Genomic DNA, 21,248 nt, shown 5'->3' on the forward strand with positions numbered 1-21,248 from the left:
TGTATTCTGTATTTTAACACCGTGGCATTGGTATTGTTGAGCAATGGAAATTCCAAATTGTAAAACTAAAATACGTATTTTGAACTACTGACATTTGCAGTTTGCACCGTGAACAATGAAATAATATTGGCAACGTTATACTTCCATATTGGTGTAGGTCTTCGTAGTAATCGATGCTATTATTTGAGGGTAGCCATTTTGCGATAATATTTTAACTTATTATTTTATTTTTACCGTATTTATAATGTTATCGACATTTCAACGGTGATTTGACAATCTATTAATATTAGCAGGGGTCCTGAATATATTTCAGTTTTCTTTTCCTATCACTTCACGAAGATAGATGGCGATCATTTTTGGCGGGAAATCCGGACGATGTGCTGCTTTTGATTAAGTAGTAGTGTTTGGTGTCAATATATATATTTTAAGGGCTAAGATTCCATTTCTTCCGGTAAAAACTGTGTAAAATGTACACATGTTCACCTATTTTGCATATTTTCAAGATTGCGGCCATTTTTGGCGGGAAAATGGGACGATATGCTGATATTGATTACGTAGTCGTTTTTAGTGTCAATATTTGTTTTCAGGGGCACAGATTCCATTTCTGTGTAACATTATCACATGTTGAGCTATTTGCATATTTCGAAGTTGGCGGCCATTTTTGGGCGGGAAAATGTGACGATGTGCTGATATTGATTAAAGATACATTATGGGAGATTAGATATAGAGCTGGCAGTTCTCACTATAATAGTTAAAAACTAGATAATGTAAAGGGAATTTGCTGATTCGAATCGAGAATTTAGCGATTGAATTTTCGGCCTAGCCTCGATCATCATTACTAAAGTTGGTACGATAAAAAAAACATAGTCTCGATTATCCATTTCATGATTTAATCATGAATGAAAGTTGAGCAGCAAATCTGATCTTAATCCTGTAAATATCGAGGCTAGTGATGACATCGAGAGTTGATTATGGTCTGGATATGTTAATTAATGTCTAATTAATAATTTTGATAACATTTCAGGCCTATAGAAAGAAATGCAATAGGCAGATTTAGCTCTTGCATAATGCATGGTTAAGTAGTCGTCTTCGGGGTTAATATATATTTTGTGGGGGGCGCAGATTCCATTTCTGCCGTTTACAACTGTGTAAAAAGATCACATGTTCACATATTTAGCATATTTCTAATATGGCTGATATGTGTGGTGGGAAAATGGGGCGATGTGCTGATTTTGATTAAGTAGTCTTGTTTTGTATCAATATATGTTTCCGGGGGCGCAGATTCAATTTATGTTGTCTGTCAGTTATAGATACAAAATTAACGATGGTTAAAAATGTGATATTTACAACTTTTGAAAAGGTAATTAATAAATTTAAAAAGTAGAACAGAAATAAACACGCACCGACAAGGGAGAAGCCACAACCGAGATCGTGCGCAAATCCCCACCACACCGGGGCGGGAGTGGAGACAAATATATGATATTAAATACAAAGCAGTATACAAAGAAATAAAAACAAGGACTGCAAATGAAATAGTAATACTTGCTATAACAAACCGTCGTGGCGTAGATTATATTATCAACTGACGCAAAGCTGGGTGGAATGAGTGGTTCAGGGGAATGCTGTTGCGATGGAATAACAAACTATATTCTTCAAAAAATGTAAGGGATATTCAGAAACAATACAAAACTGCATAAATGCACTGCTGTTTTTATTAGAGGTAACCAATGTATGTTAATAACAGGCCAATTGCCTACACATGAACAAAAACAGTTCATATGGGCGGCTTATCTGACGGCCCCATTTCACTCGCAAAGAGATACACTGCCAAACGTGAAAATGGACGTTTTGATTTTTGTCTTAATAATGAATAATTGCTCCACCAATCCTCAGACATTCAGCAATTCGTCGTGGCATGCTACGAATCAACCGTCTAGTCACGATTTGGGGCAATCTGACACACTCCTCTTGCAGTGCCACGACCAATTCTTGCAGTGTTGTCGGTTGACGTTAACGTCGACGAACACGTCTCCCGATCATGTCCCAGACATGTTCTATAGGGGAAAGGTCAGGACTCGTGGCTGGTCAAGGCATATGGACAATATGGTGACGCTGGAGGTAGGCATGCAGGACACGAGCGCGGTGGGCGCGCGCATTATCAACTTGAAAGATGAAACGTGCATTTTGAGCAAAGGGCAGAACTATCGGTGCCAGGATGTGGTCACGGTAGTACACACCAGTGACCCTTCCTTGAACAATATGCAAGTCTGTTCTGCCAGTCATGGTGATTCCTCCCCACACCATAACAGACCCACGCCCGAATCCGTTATGCTGTCAGACGTTAACGTTAGCATGACGCTCATTTACACGCCTCCAAACGCGAGCACGCCTATCGGTGAAATCCAGAGTAAAGTTTATAGAAAACTGATTGGCCGTTTGTCCTGTGTACGAATGTATCGATCCTGGGCTTGTGTAGTGGCTCAAGGACGACTTGAAAGAGGTCTATCATCAGCATTGTGTGTTTGTTGGTATCGGTTCCACAGTCTGCTGATCACAGACTGTGACACATTAAGCATGTTGGCTACTGCTCGCTGTGTAGAACCCATTTGAAGCCTGCCAATAACACGCAGACGTTCATCATGTTGAAGACGTCTCATTGCAAATTAAACTTAACACGCTAAAGCAAAGATATGCTAAACAGTAAATCTTATGCAAGAACCGATAGGAAAGCAAACATGGATAAGATAAACTTCCTTGAAGTGTCAAATTTGACAATGAACCCCTCCCACGTGTATGGCGTTATTGCGTGTCGCATGTGCAGCTCGGTGGTTCTGTTGAGGCGATAAGTTCTTCATCTGTGAACATCTGAATATCCCCTACTTTTTTAAAGAGTATATATCACCACTTAAAAGACGACGTGACCCGTCATCTATGACATCACTGCCATCACCTTTCCAGGTGCTCGTTCCATATCCAGCTTGGAAGTCAGTTGATAACATAATTTATGCCACGAGGGCTTCTTAGCAAGTATTTCATTTTTTTGTCATCAAACACCCAAGCCTACAAAATAAAGCTTGTTCCACTATTTCTACCCGAAAAGCCGACAAATTTACATTAAGGATCGGACTATACAAGGGCTGGCTGAAAACGTCTAACCCTGAAAAGGATAGATCAATTGGGTTGAAACAAACTTTTGCCATGAATAAGTACAATCATAGAATGAACCATAGACATAAGAACCGCAACCGTAGTACTGGTGTCATTATTGTCTTCGTACCAGACCATCTTGTGAACCTACCCATTGAAATCACCAGAAATAGACAAAACTGGTTATAGGACAGTCATCAAGTACCTGTAACTGAAAGGATTAACCCAAACACAGATACATGCCAACATGGTCTTTACTTTAGGGATGATGCCCCTTACTGTTCCACAGTAAAGAAGTAGGCTTCATAATAGTGTGTTGTAAAGATGAAACACTATTCTGGTTTCAAAACAAATGTGGTATGTGCATAATATATACCAGTATTTGATATCCAGAAGTTGATTTTTCAGAAAGTCATGTAGGCTACATATCTAATAATGCACAAATAATTCGTCGTCCCCATCCTAAATGAAATGTAATAGGATTTACTTTATTGTTTACTGATAAGTGAACTCTATCGTACTTACACTTCCACTCTTCAGAGAATATTTCTTGGTTGATTGAGCTATTGCTCCTGCACTGATAGGATATTTTGATAAACATACAAGGTTACTGCTCACGAACAGATACGATATTTGATAAACGTACAGAGGTGTCGCTCCAGATTGATATGATTTTTGTTAATCTGTATTGCTGCCCTTTTTTATTTGTGTAAATAAAAGTTTATTTCATGTTTTTCCATATCAGGCCGATACTCTAGTCTTGGGGGGGGGGGGGGGCAAACGGTCAAGGCGTTGACTCTTGGCATTACCAATCCTCTGCAGGCCACTGACCATGCATGGGGCTTAGATGTAAAATGAGCAGGTTTCAGATGGTTACTTACGAAAAACAAACTATGCCACATAAGGTTTTGCTTTTGTTTTATGTATGGTAAAATTAAGCATTCATGCCCAGCGGTGAAAAGCAAGAAAATTCAAATAAGTATTTTCTTTACCAACAGGATCACAGTACAGAGATAAAACACGGAGAAGGTTAATGAAAAAAATGGTTGAATGTTTGCAAAGGTTTGTAGTAATTTGATTTCAAAACGTTTATAAAACTAAATATGAGAGGGGGCTGATTGGATTTTCAATAATTAGTATTGATAATATATAGGGTTTCTTTTCAGAGCCCATAACCATGTTGGTTTTAACTATAAAAAAGCGATTGCCATGCAAGATACGCCCACATTTTGCAAGAGATGGACAGAGAACAAGCTAAAAACAAGCGATTTTCTTACAATATAAGGCGCCATAATCCAGGATGTTATAATCTGACATGCGCCACAATCAAAAGAGATATAGACTTATATTTTAAGTTTTATCAAAATTGGGACTCTAAAGAATCCAATCTGAGGGCATAATCCCCTAAAGTTACGGTCCGACATGCGCCAATATCAAAACCAGCGGCTGTCAAGCAGGATACGCCCACATTTTGCAAGAGATGGATAGAGAACAGGCTAAAAACAAACAGGATTTTTTGTACAATCAGGGGCAATAATCCAGCAAGTTATGGTTTGAAATGCCAAAATATCAAAAGGGACTGAGATCTTTGGGATATAAAGATATGTTTTAAGTTTCATCAAAATCGGATAAAAAATTGTGACCTCTAGAGGGTCCACAACCTTCGTAGAATAATTTTACAAAATTTGCGTACAAAGTGCAGCCATTTTGTCGGGCAGTTTCATTTCGATTTTCCCGAAATTCGAATTCAACCTTCATTATGGTGGAATGGTGATATATTTAAACGGTTTTTAAAATCAGAAAAAAAATTGTGACCTCTAGTCTAGAGAATCCGCATGCTAAAAATGCGATTTTTCAAACGATCAGGAGCCATAATCCAGGAAGTTACGGTGTAACGGTGATATATTCGAACGTATATTTAAATCGAATAATAATTGTGACCTCTAGAGGGACTACAAGGTAAAACGCGATTTTTGTACATTCAAGGGCCATAATTCAGGAAGATACAATCCGATACGCGCGAATATCGAAAGGAACCAAGATCTTTGGATATAAATAGTATTTCAACTTTCATTAAAATCGGATCAAAATTATTACCTCTAGAGGTTCCACAACCTTGATTTACCAGATGTTTACACATTTGCGTACGAGGGGCGGCCATTTTGTCCAGCAGTTTTGGCTCGATTTTCACGAAATTCGAAGTCAACAAACATTATGGTGTAACGGTGATATATTTGAACGTTGTTTTTAAATCGAATAATAATTCTGGAAGTTACGATTCAATATGCGCGAATATTGAAAGGAACCAAGATCTTTGGGTTATAAACTTGCATTTCAAGTTTCATCAAAATCGGATCAACAATGTGGCCTCTAGAGGGTCCACAACTTTGATATACCAGATGTTTACACTATTTGGATACGAGGGGCGGCCATTTTGTCTGACAATTTTGGTCCGATTTTCATGAAACTCAACCTCAGACAACATTACTGTGTAACGGTGATATATTTGAACGCTTTTTTTTAAATCTGATAATAATTGAGACCTCTAGAGGGACCACAAGCTAAAAACGAGATTTTTCGTACAATCAGGGGCCATAATTCAGGAAGTTGTGGTCCTATATGCGCGAATATCGAAAGGAACCGAGATCTGTGGGTTATAAACATACATTTCAAGTTTAAACTAAATCGGATAAAAATTGTGACCTCTACAGTGTTCACAAACAATTGTGGACGTCCGGACGGACTGGGGCGACGACAATATACGTCCACATGAAAATGTGTGCGTATAATGAACCGAAATCTTTGGGTTATAAACATACATTTTAAAATCAGACAAAAATTGTGAACTATAGAGTGTCGCCAAGCTAAAGACACTTTTTCGTACAATCAGGAGCCATAATCAATGAAGTTACGGTCCGATACATGCCAAAATTCGAACTCAACTGTCATTATGGTGTAACAGTGATATAGTTATTGGTTTTTAAAATCGGATAAAAATTGTGACCTCTCGAGGGTCCACAAGTTAAAAACGCAATTTTTCGTACATAATCCATGAAGTAATAGTCCGATACCTGCCAATATCGAAAGGAACCAAGATCTTAGGTATTAAATCCTATATTCCAAGTTTGTTCAAAATCGGATAAAAAATGTGACCTATAGAGTGTCCACAGTCGATAATATATGTCCACATGAAAATATGGGTGTATAAAAATCCAGGTGTTTTTCCATTTGGAATGAGTGGATTCAGGGAAGATGGGATAAATGCAAGAGTTTTTACTGAGTGATGGAGAGTTGGCATCTCCATGGCTATATTGTGTGAATTTTAATTTTTCTGGAATCACCTGGCATAATTGTGTGAATCTTTCCCTTGCAACTACATGTAAAAGATATCTGTCTAGGTTTCTATGGAAAAGAGAAGTACTAGGCTATCATATTACAGACTGTGATTTTATTCCAGTGACAAAAAAGGTCATTGATAAATGAGCCGAATCTGGTTTATAAATATTTTATATCAAATAAAAAAATATTCCAAAGTTACATTGTAGACAGAATATCATGACATTTGACAGAAACAGATCAATACATAAATTATATCCTTTACAACAATTATATGATAAAAAGAAAATTGAGCTAGATTTTAGAAGGCTAGGGGTATACATTTACATTTACTGAGATATCTTAAAATTTAGAATTACGAGAAAAAAAACAAAAAAAACAAACAAAAGGACTGTGTTCCATCTCCTATTTACACCACCATCATGGACACTAAGGTTGAATTCAACTACAAAGACAAAACATATTTGTTGCAGAAATCAACCTTACAAGTAATGGTTTGGAAATCCTATTCTGCTAGTATTTCAATTCTAAAAATAACCATTACAAGTATAATAATAGTAATAGGTGATTAATGTTGTAGTCTATAGCTTAGATGTTACCCAACAAATCCTCTATTTCTTCACTGCTAAGGATTATCTATCCCCATTTACTGGCACAAATTGTGTTAGTGTCTTTTTTGTTTGTGTACTGTAAATGTTAACTACCAGTTAGGGACAGAGAGACAATTGAGCTTTATCGTCCAGTCAACTAAAACTAGCTTATTTCAGGACAAATATATGGTACATCTACAGATGGGACCAAGTATAGCCCTGGTGAAAAATCACAATCTCGTTAACCATAAGAAAACACACCTTTAATTGAGAACTAGACAGAAGAAGATAAAGCCTAAAGACTAAATGTTCACCTTACCTGTACTAATTGTTCTTATAAAGAAACAATAATTAAAACATGTTTGCCCTAATACATTTAATAATATATAATCTAGTTAACTAAAATCAGTGCCAAATATCCCAACTCGAATTCTACTGGTTTGAAATTCCAGCAGTACTGAGAGCTAGGCCTTATAATATCTATGACAGTTTGTTTCAAGTATCAAACTATAAGTAATGAAATCAACATTGTGCAACTAATTAAACATGGATAAGATCATACGAATACTGTATACAAAACAGTTCATGAATACAGCGTATCTAGATGCATTAACTTGATCTTATTGATGTCACATTCTGTTTATCTAGATGCATTAAATTGATCTTATTGATGTTACATTATGTTTAAACAGTAGGGCATTAAACCCAATCTGTTTACATAGGTATTGTGAAACCCTTCTTATACTTCTGTATTAGATGACTGACCTTTACAAGTTCAAGTATGCCCTCTACAGGTGACTTTGCATCACAGGGCATCCATCGTCTATAGCGCATGCATTGTTTACATAAGACGTTGTTGTGTTAACTGTTTCAGGCAGAATTGTGCCTTTTACTCATTTTATATACCCATTTACACTAAATAGGAAATATTTTTTATCTAGATATACTTCAAACATTTCTATTTATTTTTCTAATACTTAAACAAAATGTTCATTAAGCCACACCGATGTCAGTGATTGTAGTGGCCTAGAGAACATTCACTGCTAATCAGTATGCATTAAGTAAATATATATGAGCAATATAGTCCAAATAATTGAAAATTCCAGAAAAAATATAATAATTCTAACATTATTTACCCCATTAATTTTCAATATCATTTAAATATGCATAAGATAAAAAGAAACTTGAATAAAACCTGACAGAAAAAGAAGTAACTCTATGTATTATTTGCATAAATTATAATCAAAAGCTAAATGATTGCATATATCGATACATATATACAATAAAAATAATGTACAACAATATACAAAAGAATTAAGACAATGAAAACATGAAAGAGGGCGCCAATATTTTCCAAAGCATTGCCAATGAAATAGTTGAAGAACAGACTTCATAAACATCAATTCCAGGATTCTCCGCTCAAATGCTTTCCTGAAATGAATGCATTTGTGACATCACTGGCAGCAACAGAACTAGTAATTGTTCAACAGAAAGAATAAATACATAGTTCAAAGTTAAATGTCATCTCCAAGCACAAAATGAATACATTTGACTGATTCATTCATAACATGGCCATATATCAGCCAAGGATTCCAAATTGAAAGGTCTAATGAATTCTAAAATGAAGGGTAAGAATGTCCAGTTAGTTAAAGAGTAAATATTGTAACATGATTAATACTTCTAAATGCAATTACTACATATATACATAATAATATACACATTTCAAGGCAAGAACCAGTTTATTTTAGCGCCTTCCTGATTTGGCACCCCAATTAAATCTATTCTTAAAATATTGAGAAAACAAACTGATTCCAGCCTTTATTATCTCTAAAATAATAAATAACACATCACAATGCTTGAGTTAATAAAATATATATTGAAAGATACCTTATAACATATAATAATAAACATTAATTAATAATTTGTAACTGCTATAAACAACTATTTCAATAATTCAAAGTGATTTATGTTGAGGAATGACATGCAACAACCTTATTAGGCTTAACAATCATATGCTGTATGTAAGGATTTAGATCTAAATAATAATGTGAAGATACTTTAGCTGATGACAAGTCTTTGGAGATAAAATCTCAGTACAGAAAATAAAACAGACTCCCACTAACAGGAACACTGACCTATATCTAAGCAAATCAACTTTAATCACAGCATTTATTCTACTGTGTCCATTCATATTTCAAAACTTGGTAAAATTTAACTAAAGGTCAAGAATAAAATCTTACGCTGTTGTAGCTCAGGATATGGGACCTTCAACAGAATTTTTGATTGGTGTTAAAAACAATGAAATAAAAAAATAAAACATTGCATGAAATTCTTATTTATAAAAACTTAAAATGACATTACAAATAGAAAGCAGTCCTTGTTAATCAGTTTAAAATTCACTGTATTGAAAATAATAAAATCTGTAAAACAGAATTATGGAAGCCAATTGTGACAATATCAGTTTTAAGGCCATTTGCTATGTGTAGTAACTCCTAACTATAAATAAGGGCATATTAAAAAATGCCAATTAGAACTATGTATCCTATAATTATGTTAATTTAATTTCAACAGACTTATAGAAGCCAATTTGGGCTATTCAGTTCAGTTTTAGGCCTTTTTGCTATGTGTATCTGAAATTGGATGAACTCCTTATCGCAAATAATGGCATTTTGAAAAACTACCAATTAGAAATTTAATTATATTGATTTCAAGATTATCTGCTCTTCTTGGTAAAATGTGATTTGTTATGATTTCTTGTATTTAATGATGGCAAATTATGACAAGAATGTAGAGCTGGGCAATATCCTTGAAAATAGATATCGCGATATTTTCAGAAAATGTCAATAATTTCAGTTTATCACCTTTTAAATGTAAATAGACATGTTTAAAAAGTTGGAAATACCCCCGGAGTATTCACTTGACATTTTCTAGACAATATTATTACAAGTACTAAATTTACAAACAAAATTTAATGAGCTGTAAATTTAATATGTATATATAGCCATGAAGACTTGCAAACAATGTCGGTTTATGTTGTAATTGTTTATTACAATTATAATTTCCAATATATTAATTATGATATTTGATTTAAATTAAGAATATTTACATATGAAGGAGGCACAAAAAAAATTAAGAATATTTACATATGAAGGAGGCCGTGCATATTCACTTGCCCTTGCAAACTCATTTTTCTCATACAAGCATATGCTTCACAATACACTGAGTTAAACTATAAATAAAACGTAAATACTATGTCAAAAAGTATCCACGGATTTTGCCAAAGAGCGACTTTTTGGAACACGGGCCGCCATGACACTTCCAACGGTGAATGATAATCAGTCTATTGGTACACTCTATATAGTTTCAATATTTATATTTCTGCTTTATTAAAAATTTGTTTCAATCAGAAACTCAATGACTCCTTTGGAAAATCAAAGTATCCGTATAAACAATTCGTCAAGATGCATTGAAATTGAACAGAAGCAAGGATAATTCTTACAGTATCCTCAAGTGGAAAAGTGAGCGAGAAGTCATGTGACGAAAACAAAGCTCTTTAACGGTGTTTGCAAACTTCATGGAATGAATAGTCTGCAGTTTATCTAACAGTATTTATTCATCTCAAAGCAATAAAATATCATAAATAACATTAAAAGGAAGTCATTTTTCAATATTTATGTTAAATATTATCCAGAAAATCAAAACCGTGATATATATCGGTATGTTCGTTTTTTCAATATTTTTTTTAAGACAGTATATTTGATGGTTTTTATTTCTTTTGACATTTTTATATCGAAAAAATGAAATATCACCCAGCTCTAACATAATGCGGTTTTGTATATTTATGAATATGAGTTCGAGGTACAGTATATGAAATGTACCAATATTTTTATTATACAGTACATGAAATATATCAATATTGTAAAAAAAAAATTAAATTTAAAATTGATAGTTGGGAGTTTTACTTGAATAACCTGAATAAGTTTTGTCAAAAATGTTTTCTAGTCTTTCATTGACTCCTATCAAATAATGTTTGAAACCACAAAATAAAACAAAAAATCTTTCAACTTTAGGCTACACAAAATAAATGTCTTGTTTCTCGGGCAACTGACAGCTGAAACTGTAGGGGGGGGAGGGCGGTTTATTTTTTTTTTTATCTCATTTCTGGCTAGAGGATGGTGCAAAATAAAATTTGCCTATTGTTGAAAATTGTTGGGGCGGGAGGGCGGCCTTGTATTTTTTTTTTTTTTTTTAATGAGAAAGTCATTACTTGTCTACGGTTTTGCTTTCAGTTATATATTATACATACTTAGAACATAAATCCAAAAATCAAGTCTACTCAAACACTGAACACTGACTGAAAGGAAAATAATTTTCCATATTTAATTCACGTAATGTAGCTTACTAATGGTAATGGTGACAACCATAATTGAAATTGGTTTAAAATAAAATTCCGTACGACTATTAATAGCTGTCCATAATAACGACAATATTTTAAAGAGTAAGCCTCTGTCAGCATGTGTATCAAAAATAATCATCACGGTAAACGACACTTCGATCTAAATCTAGTATCGCTGGTTTATAATGATTGACCTAATTCCAACCAATGCATGTCACGTGTCATCGGGATTCGTGAAATGACTGTTTCTCAGGATATTTGGTGTGTTTCTCAGCATATTCGGTGTTCTATCTGGGGTTTATATCGAATGACTATTTAAATTTAACTAACAACTCGTCAGTAAAACCATCAAATGTGTAATCCAATTATTATTTTCCGGATTATCAAAACTACCGTTAAACGTGCTAATGACCCAGATTCTGACTAAGGTATGGTGACTATCATCGTATCGTATTCGTAGCCACAAGTTATAATAATTAACCTGTTCTACGATTCATTGTTTTATAAGTAGGATTTTTTCAAACATGGACCGACTGAAGCCGGCAATAATGAGCCGATTAAGATCGAATGATTGAATTACATTGCATTGTTGTCAATGACTTTCGGTGTTTAACACGAATCAAATTCTAGTTCACAAGGGGAGGTAATTAAAATCACGTGATACAAAAATGGAGGTTCTTTCGATATCAATAAAAAAGACCCGTAAATGAGCGTTTACATCTGAATCAGTTTAATACATTTGAATGGATATTCACGAATGGGGCATGTAGATACATGCGGCATATTTTTTTTATGACTTGCTTATCGATGTTCGGGCGGGCGTTACATATTTTTTATTTTTCATCAAGACTAATAAATAGGCCGCACGCGCAACCAATTTTGCGTGCGGGCGGTGCCCGAGAAACAACTTATTTTATTTGTGTTGCCTTAGAAAGGTTACCCACCCTGCCTATTCCCAAAACTGAATATGTGTCTACAATAGTTATTTCACTGAATCCACACAATTACCATTAAGTTTATAAAAAGAAATGAAATAAACATTAAAATACAAGAAATGATTGCTCAACTGTTCAGCTGATATGATGTATTTGTCTTTGGTTTTTATTTTTAGATCAGACCTCGAATGATGACTGTAATTGTCTGTTCACTGGATTAAATTGCAAGGGACATAACCATGATAAAGGATGACCTGAAACAAGTAGCATAGATAAAGTGCTTTTAATTTACTGGCAATGAAATGAAATTAAATGGGGTTTAACATCCTACTGTTCTGCTCCGAACTGGGCTAGTGAAGACGGGCATACGTCATACAGTGTGCTATGAAGGAAATTTTGTCCGGACAGCAGCACTATGGCCTACTCTTATATCGAATTCAAACTTTCAAGGGATCTTTTAGGTGCACGCCAATGTGTACATAGAACCTTGGTTTTTCATCCCATTCAAATGACTAGACAGCTGTCCTTGTCAGACCCTCCATCCTGCATCACTGACAGAGGGGAACAACGGAATATCTGGATGAAATTTCTCAGCCAGTGCAAGGATCGAACACCTGACTTCCAGGCTAGCGAGCCAGTGTCTTACCCGCTTAGCCATCATGACCCCCCAATTTACTGGCAAAGACATGAAAATGAATTGATGAACATTCTACTTTGGTCACTTTTGGATAAAATGAAATGAAATGGGGTTGAAAATGGTCCTACTGATTTACACCAACACAGCTAATGAAGATGGGCATACGCCATACAGCGTGCTATCAGGTTCATTTTTCCTGGCCAGTGGCACTACAGCCTACTCTTACTTTGAATTCCAACTGTCAAGGTTTTTTTTACATGCACGCCAATGTGTACCACGGGCCCTCTTTTTTGGGGGGTCCCATCCGAACTACTATACATTGTCCCTAGCCAGACCGCCCCGTCCTGCATCCACATTATTGGGTGTGATTTGAAGGTGTACCAAATTAAAAATCTTGTTCTGTACCAAAACTTACCACGTCCAAAGACCTCTTGAAATAATGCCATCCTGGATTTCGGTTGTCTTTTGTATGAATTTGAATCTTTCTTAACTTGTTCTACTAATGTTTCATCATTTAGAATTGAGGATATCTTGGAAAACAAAAAGAAAAATACAGATTTTAAGAAAAAAGATTTCTAGAGAATAAGGAATTTTGTATAAAAAGATCAAGGACAAGAGGAATTATTCAGCTACATGATATAGGTAGATGCACATGTACTAGTGCTCCTATAGCTAGTCAGATAACCGCAAACAGTTAGAATTTGACAGTTAAACGGTTCGAATTGCACAGTATGAACCGCAAACAGTTAGAATTTGACGGTTAAACGGTTCGAATTGCACAGTATGATTATTCAGAGATGTCCACCATTACATAGAGTTATGTCCCATTATATTCCTCTTTATAACAAAAGATGTCTGTTGTCCTTTTGTATTTTATTTTTAAAAATCTTAGAATGTAACTGTCGCCCTACGATGTCTGCTAAAATATAATACTATTAAATAGCACTCATAGTTGTACGGCAATGTCAGTGGACCTTGTTCTGACTTTTGCTTTGTTAATACAATCCAAATACTTTTCACTATTTCTTACTATATTCGACCTTGCTTAATATTTATTTAAAAATGTAACCACCATGCAAAATATAATCAGGAAGGCTAGAAAATGACATTATAGTAGATTCGTTACGACATTCTCCACGTTTCATATCTCAAAATTTCTCTACTTTAGTTTTTAGTTAAATTAACCAATCATAAAAATTCTACTTGCAAGCCCGAAATTATTTCTTGATTGTCCAATAAATAGACACCTTCCAATTTACTTTATTCTATTCTTAGTAACATTGTGCACTCGTAATATGTCACGTACAATGGGAAACAGAGTACTGTCTTGAAATTTATCCTAGATATTGAATTAAAAAAAATGGTTCAATAATCAAATAACATTTCTATGAAAACTTTCCTGAAACATTTGCGCACGTAATGCCTTTTAGGCGAGAATAGCATCCGCGCGAGTAATGACTCACACCTCCTGAAAAGGCTGTTTTATGTTGAAAATTGGTACTAAACTGTTAAACCGTTACTAACTGGTTAATAGCTATATGGTTATTCGAATAACAAAAAGTCCTAACCATAGGAGCACTAACATGTACATACTTTGCTGAAGTATTAAAGTGAAAGGAAACATTCTACCGATGTACTACCACAGGTTTCAAGTGTTGGACTGTAATGCAGAACCTTCCGGATCCATTTAATTCTTTCCAATTTCAACATGTTAGATAAGCTTCTTACAGCTGTATCAGCATGCTAAAATTTCGCTGTGGCACCAGCATGCTAGAAATTCATAGTGATACTGACAAGATCAAAAGTTGTGGATTCAATGTATCTGGGCGAAAAAGCACTAAATACACTTTGGACTGTACTGTATAACCTACCTGATCACAGCCGATAGCAACAACAAACAAACCAAACAGAATCGACTCAATCACTAATATAACAGAATGTATTCTGAAAATTATAAAAGAAATGGAAAGAAATGAGGTTTAGACTAGAGTCCTACTTTTCTGCATAGACCGAGCTAACGAAGACGGGCATATACAATGCAGTGTGCCATGAGGAAAATTTTGCCCGGAAAGCGGCGCTATGCCCTACCCTTATTTCAAATTGCAACTGTCAAGGTTATTTTACCGGCACACTAATGTCTACACAGGACCTCAGTCTTCCGTCCCATCCAAAAGATCGCCCACTGACAAAGTGAAACCATGGCGGAAAATGCTGAGGAACTTTCTCGACCAACATAGGGATTTAAATTATGATGTCCTGGTTAGCAAGCCAGCGCATTACTCAATGAACCACAGTAGCTCCCAATTATAAAAGAATATGTAAAGACATTATGTCATCCAATGTACTGGGGAAAAGGCAAAGTTACGCATGCAGAGAGGCTGAGTATGGATATATACTAAACGTGTGGGGTTTATAGAACTGTGGGCTGTATTACAACAGATATGAACAAATAACAGCAACCATATAGAAAATACATTAGGATCTATAAATTTAACTTACAATTTGGTATGTTTTAGTTCTTTTGGAGATCCTGGGTCTATGATCCATGCAGCTATAGTCAACCCAAAAGCATAAACACTCAACAAACCTGAAATAAAAACATATACCAACATGAACCTTTATACAAAGCAAAATTTTCACATGCAACAGGCCTACATAATATCTGATGTCAACATTCACAATGTTCATATGTACATGGTTAGGTTTCTTATTCGAACAACTTTACTAATGGCTTTTAAATTTTAACAAGACCATTTAAATTTTAACAAGACCTTTTAAATTTAAATCATCCACAAAACTTTTCAAAGTGAAAGTTTTGACACTGAAAAGAGAGTTTGTGTTGGTCACATCAATAGGCACACATTACATTCAACATATTTTATATAAAAGGGTCAGATTTTCAATTCATACATTCACTCAAATTCACTTTAATAATTTTTTTTTTATTTAACCAAAATATTATGTGCATCCTTGAGTAATAGAAACTATAACTGGATCAGAGAGTGACAGCATGGTCAGTCAACATCTCATCACCTTCCTGCCATGAACTCCAGCAGTTTTGATAAGGTTATATATTAGTTATTGGATTTTAATAGGTATGACTAGTCACTGCACCTTTAGTAGACTTTAACAGGCAAAATGTTAACAATAAGATAACTCAAAACGCAATCCAAATTTACAAAAGGTTTACATGATCTCTGGTTCTCTCTTTGCCCAAATAATACTTAAAACATATTAAAATGACATTAATAAAATCACTTTATTACTTACCCACATAAAATAAAAACTGAATAAAAAACTTCTGATTAAACTCTCCAACACAATTATTTATCCTAAAAAAATATTGAATATCAAGATTTAATGACACTATACAATTATAAATTTCTGCGCAAGAGAGAAAAACAATTAATCCTTCAAAAGATTTACTCGAAGATATGACTTTATGTATGCTAACATCCCATGTAACAGTTGAGTTGAGAACATATTAGCCTATAAAATTTGTTTAAATATAGGTTACAAATTCATTAAAATTTGTTTTATATCTATAGTTAAACAAATAGTGACAGTGACTTACCATGGACAATGATGATCCATTCGTCTGATACACTGACGACAGACTCGACAATGATGTGCTCTTGGAGGTCGATATGTTTCACATTTTATACATACTGTCCAGCCATCTTTCTGTAAAATAGAAATTTCAGTTAACAAATTAAGACAAGCATACTAAACAGCCCTGTATGACATTCCAGCTAAATAGCACTATGCCTAAATGATACTCATGTATGCTATTAAATCAATTATGAAGCAAGCGACTTGTCACTCAATACAGGTACATGTAACTTTTTTGACATTTCCAGGCCTGTAAATATTATATTACATACATGTATCCTGCAATGAAAGAAGAAAATAAAGAAAACATACCGATTGGACAGGATTTCCAGCATGATGATCCGAAAAATCCATACTTGTGGATGGTAAAGGAACTATTCCTGGATCTGATAATACAGCCCGTAGATGTGAAATAGTCAATAAAAATACAATCATGTTGAAAAACACAACATTTACAGCTCCCCACATACTGAAAAGAATATTTATCAATAAACTTCATATCAATTCAATTTTCGTTTGTAAAATGACTATATAGTTACATCATTGGAGTAGGCCAGCACTTTTTCAATAAGTCAGTTCATTGGGATTTTATGATATGGTTTCCATCAGTGGTGCAGCATGGAGGGCCTAACAAGGACAGCTGTCTAGTCATTTGGATGGTGTGAAAAACCGAGGTCCCATGTATACATTGGCATACACGTAAAAGATCCCTTGGAATTCGATACAAGAGTAAGCCATAGTGCTGCTGCCCGGGTAAAATTTCCCTCATAGCATACTGTATGGTGTATGCCCGTTTTCATTAGCACAGTCGGAGCTAAACCCCAGTAGGACTTAAAACCCCATTTCATTTCATTTCTTCAATAAGTATAGGTACCATAGTTAAATCAGCATCGATGACATTATAAGGCCTATTTAAATTACAAAACAATTTAGTTTTGAGAATTTTCTGCCGTGTGGAAGGGAGACAAAATCCCATATAGGCTATCTTAAAATGAGAAATGATCAAAAAGTCCTCAAACCAGGCCTTGTTCTCCTGACTTAAAATTAATTTGTAAACATTAGGCAGTCAATGGAAAACAGTCACATTTAAAATCTACAGTAAAAGTGGTAACTAACTTTAAGTGTTGAATATGTTCCTAATGCCATCGGTAGCACAACATTTCAGTCTTGCGACTTTTCTGACTCCACACAAATGACAGTTCAGACTCAGCTGGCGACTTTTCATACTTACATGTACTTACATGTAATGACTGTACTTAATGAGGTTTCATACTCAGTTACGCCACGGACAATAATAAATGATGAATAAATAAAACATCATTGAAAATATATGTGTATATTAGTAATACCTGTACTTCATTGTTTTCTTGTATGAAAGAGTAAACAAGCTTGATTGGCCAAGCACGGCCAAGATTACTTCACATTCTACAATACATGTAACATCAGGATTATCCTGTATCGATTAATCGGCTTTAATTATACCACTTTAATCGTTGCTGTTTTTAATATTTTTTTCGAAAAGACTATTCTTTGTTTGCACTATATTTATCGATTTGTACTGCCTTCTAATGCACGCTTATCGAGGAATGCATGTCAAAGTGAGTTTACAGTTTATCGTTAAAAAATGTTAGGGACTTGTAATAACCGTGAATGTCGTATGTAAATATTTTCCTTTGTGTTTTGAGTAGGTCATTTTCAAATAAATTCATCGGCATATTATTCTTTTTTTAAATAAATTAGTTTTACAGAAAATGATAATTATCAACGAACCGTTAAGAGCAGCTGGTTCTTGAGTCCCAACTGTTGTGCACCCGATTCCTAAATATCTTATATTATATCCTAATCTGAAACGTCGAGACATATTTTTTATTGATTGGGGCCGAAATGTTAGTAGTCTGATATGTCGTGGGATCGAAATGTCCTGTAATCATTCCATCATAGTTAATACGGTCCCGCGTCATTTCGGACTTACGACATTTCGGACTTGGGTAGGTGACGTTTCGGACTTGGGAAAAAGTTGAAAGGTAAGGTTGAACCCAATTGTCAAATCAATCTATGATAAACCAATTTAAAAGCGACTTTATACAAAAAATAACATGCAGGTAAAATTTACCGCTCGCAATCAAGTACAGCATGTGGAATCGTGGATCATGCATCGTATAGATCTCTCAAGAAACTGCAAAATTTTCAATGTTGAATGTTTATCTGTAAAATGTATATAAAAAGTAGCTGATGAATTTATTAGAAATAGGCCAATTCAAAACATGAAAGAAAATATTAACACGAAACACATGGTTATTAAAAGACTCAACCAAACGATAAAACATAGTTGTACTTACGGTTCTTTATCATCGTTTCTCGTTAAAGTAATTTATTTTATTAAAAAAGAATAATATGCTGTAGAATTTATTTCAAAATGACCTACACAAAAAAACAAAGTAAATATTTACTTGACACGCACTGTTTTTACAAGCCCCTAGAATTTTTTAACGATAATCTGTAAGCTACACGTCGACATGCATTCCTCGACAAGCTTGCCATAGATAGCAGTACCAATCAATAAATTAGTGTGTAAAAATAAAACTCTTTTTAGAAAATATTAGAAATGGCAACGATCAAAGTAGAATAATTAAAGCTGATTAACCGATAATCCCAATGTTATTGTAGTATGCACAAAGAAACCTTACAGTTCTTTAGTGGACGAGGAAAAATGTGAGTTGTCAATCAGCGATAATGGCGGCCGAGTGTTGATTCGATTATTTAATTATTCATCCGAGTCCGAAACATCGCCAGACTGAGTCCGAAAAGTCGTCAATAAGTCTGAACCATCATAAAGTAAGTCCGAACCATCGTCAGACTGAATCTGAAATGACGCGGAACCGAAATGACATGTTACCTAACCGTAAACCAAATCATATAGCCTAATTATACGGTGTAACAGTAAGGTTTCACCTTTATTTCAATGCAAATTGGTTTGTTATATGTTAAAGTAGCTAAGTCTCTACCTCAATATCATCAAAAATCTTCGACATTGAAAACACAAATTATTTGTCAATTCAAATCAACATTGGTCTTGTGATCTTACAGGGAAAAGATGGGCTTCTGATATCCAATATTCAAGACAAAATAACCATTTTACCATTGGTACACGAATCGTGTACCATAATGCGTTTCATCGCCATTTGGAACAAGGGACTCAAAGAACAGGGCTAGACATATTCCACAAGTCACGTCAAATGGTGACGCTATATTCTTATCTGGAGAGCATGCACAATAAATACCATCGGTGTAGACTGGAAAAGCAAAACGCTAAAGATTGCCATTCACATGAGACTTCTGGCGTATTTCGCCGAACATAACTGATTAGAAATTACAGTTAAAACAGGAACGATTAAATGTAATTCAGTTTATATACATTCATATTACATTATCATATGCGTTGCGACCCATTTTTGTCAATTTCTAGGTCCCAAATATTAGCGATTTAGCAGTACAGTTTGGGGTCAGTGTAATTTGAAATTAAGGGAGTTATAGGCCAGTAACTTTTTTGTAGTCAAATGACTACAAACTTGCTCAAAGCAAAGGAAGACCTTAGGCTTAGGACGGTCCACTAATGTGGCTGGAGCAAGACGGAACCCATCAGTAGTGGAAACATTTCTAATTTAGACCTAGCTACGAGAACGTAGCTAAAACGTTGAGATATACTGATGTGTTTGTTTTTAGCTACGATTGGATGGCCTTAGTTCCAAGTGGCAAACTCAATTTCTTTATTAATGCATATTACATCTTTAAAATAAGATGAGTTTATCGAAATCCATTCATAGTTAAAATGCTTTAGATTGCCCTTTTGATTGGCTGTTATAAAAGCCTTATATTTAGCCCCGCCTTCATGATGACAGCTTATCGTTTAAAAAGATGGCGGTCTTAGTAACGGCTTAACGCCTCGATTTAAAAATGACGATTTGTACCCGTTTCAGGTAGGATTATATATGCTAAATTGTAGTTGGATGTGGCAGAAATATTATAAATAACAATAAATTATCAATCATTGTTTTGATTAAAAATATTGTCAATTTTGTTTACAAATGCCGGGTGCGAATCGCTCCCGCATGTGCTACATTGGAGTTAATGTTAATGGCATCATTTCTAATCTCGAAACACGGAGGGTTGAGAGGTAAGATTTGTTATCTAATTTAGACCTAACTCTGTTTCTGAACGAGAAAATACATCAACATGTAGCCTACTAATCAAATGTATCTGGATGACCCGAATTAGGTGCGCCCTGGGATTCGTGGGAATCTCAGTCTTGAGTCCAAGCCTTGAAAGTTGAATAGTCTGTCTGATCTTCAGAGGACAGTACTGAGTACAGACAGTGTAGTCGTTTACGGATAACATATTACCTTTCAGCCATGGTTGGAATAACCAAATGTCGTACAACAACATAGTCGGCATAAAAAACAGCAGTGTAAGTTATCAAAATACAAATCACCCCACAAGGGTCGCCTCGAAATACAACCATTCCGAAATCTGAAAAAACACTACCACCATAATCCGATAATTTTTTCCAGTGGGAGTTATTCGCCCTTTACCGGTGA

At 34.8% G+C, this 21,248-nt stretch overlaps 1 protein-coding gene across 1 annotated transcript; it reads right to left on the reverse strand.

Annotated features, from left to right (window-relative positions):
- Positions 1-6,638: 6,638 nt before the first annotated feature.
- Positions 6,639-21,223, reverse strand: LOC126829448 (palmitoyltransferase ZDHHC3). The gene is made up of 8 exons (XM_050559348.1): positions 21,054-21,223; positions 16,966-17,122; positions 16,616-16,725; positions 16,312-16,373; positions 15,541-15,628; positions 14,913-14,985; positions 13,457-13,571; positions 6,639-12,658 (listed from the first exon to the last, which is right to left on the reverse strand). Exons 1-8 carry the CDS (start codon positions 21,170-21,172, stop codon positions 12,582-12,584), a joined length of 801 nt encoding a protein of 266 aa, XP_050415305.1. The 5' UTR covers positions 21,173-21,223; the 3' UTR covers positions 6,639-12,581.
- Positions 21,224-21,248: the final 25 nt, after the last annotated feature.

This window comes from Patella vulgata, chromosome 8, assembly GCF_932274485.2.
Source record: "Patella vulgata chromosome 8, xgPatVulg1.2, whole genome shotgun sequence".
NCBI lineage: Eukaryota > Metazoa > Mollusca > Gastropoda > Patellidae > Patella > Patella vulgata.

Excerpts from the sequence above, each read along its gene's own strand:
- LOC126829448 (XM_050559348.1), bottom strand. The coding sequence starts at position 21,172 with ATGGTTGTATTTCGAGGCGACCCTTGTGGGGTGATTTGTATTTTGATA. Across the intron at positions 15,629-16,311 it reads TCAGTTTTTATTTTATGTGG|GTTTGTTGAGTGTTTATGCT; the intron begins GTAAGTAATAAA and ends TTTTTATTTCAG. Across the intron at positions 12,659-13,456 it reads TCAAGAGGTCTTTGGACGTG|GTCATCCTTTATCATGGTTA; the intron begins GTAAGTTTTGGT and ends TACTTGTTTCAG.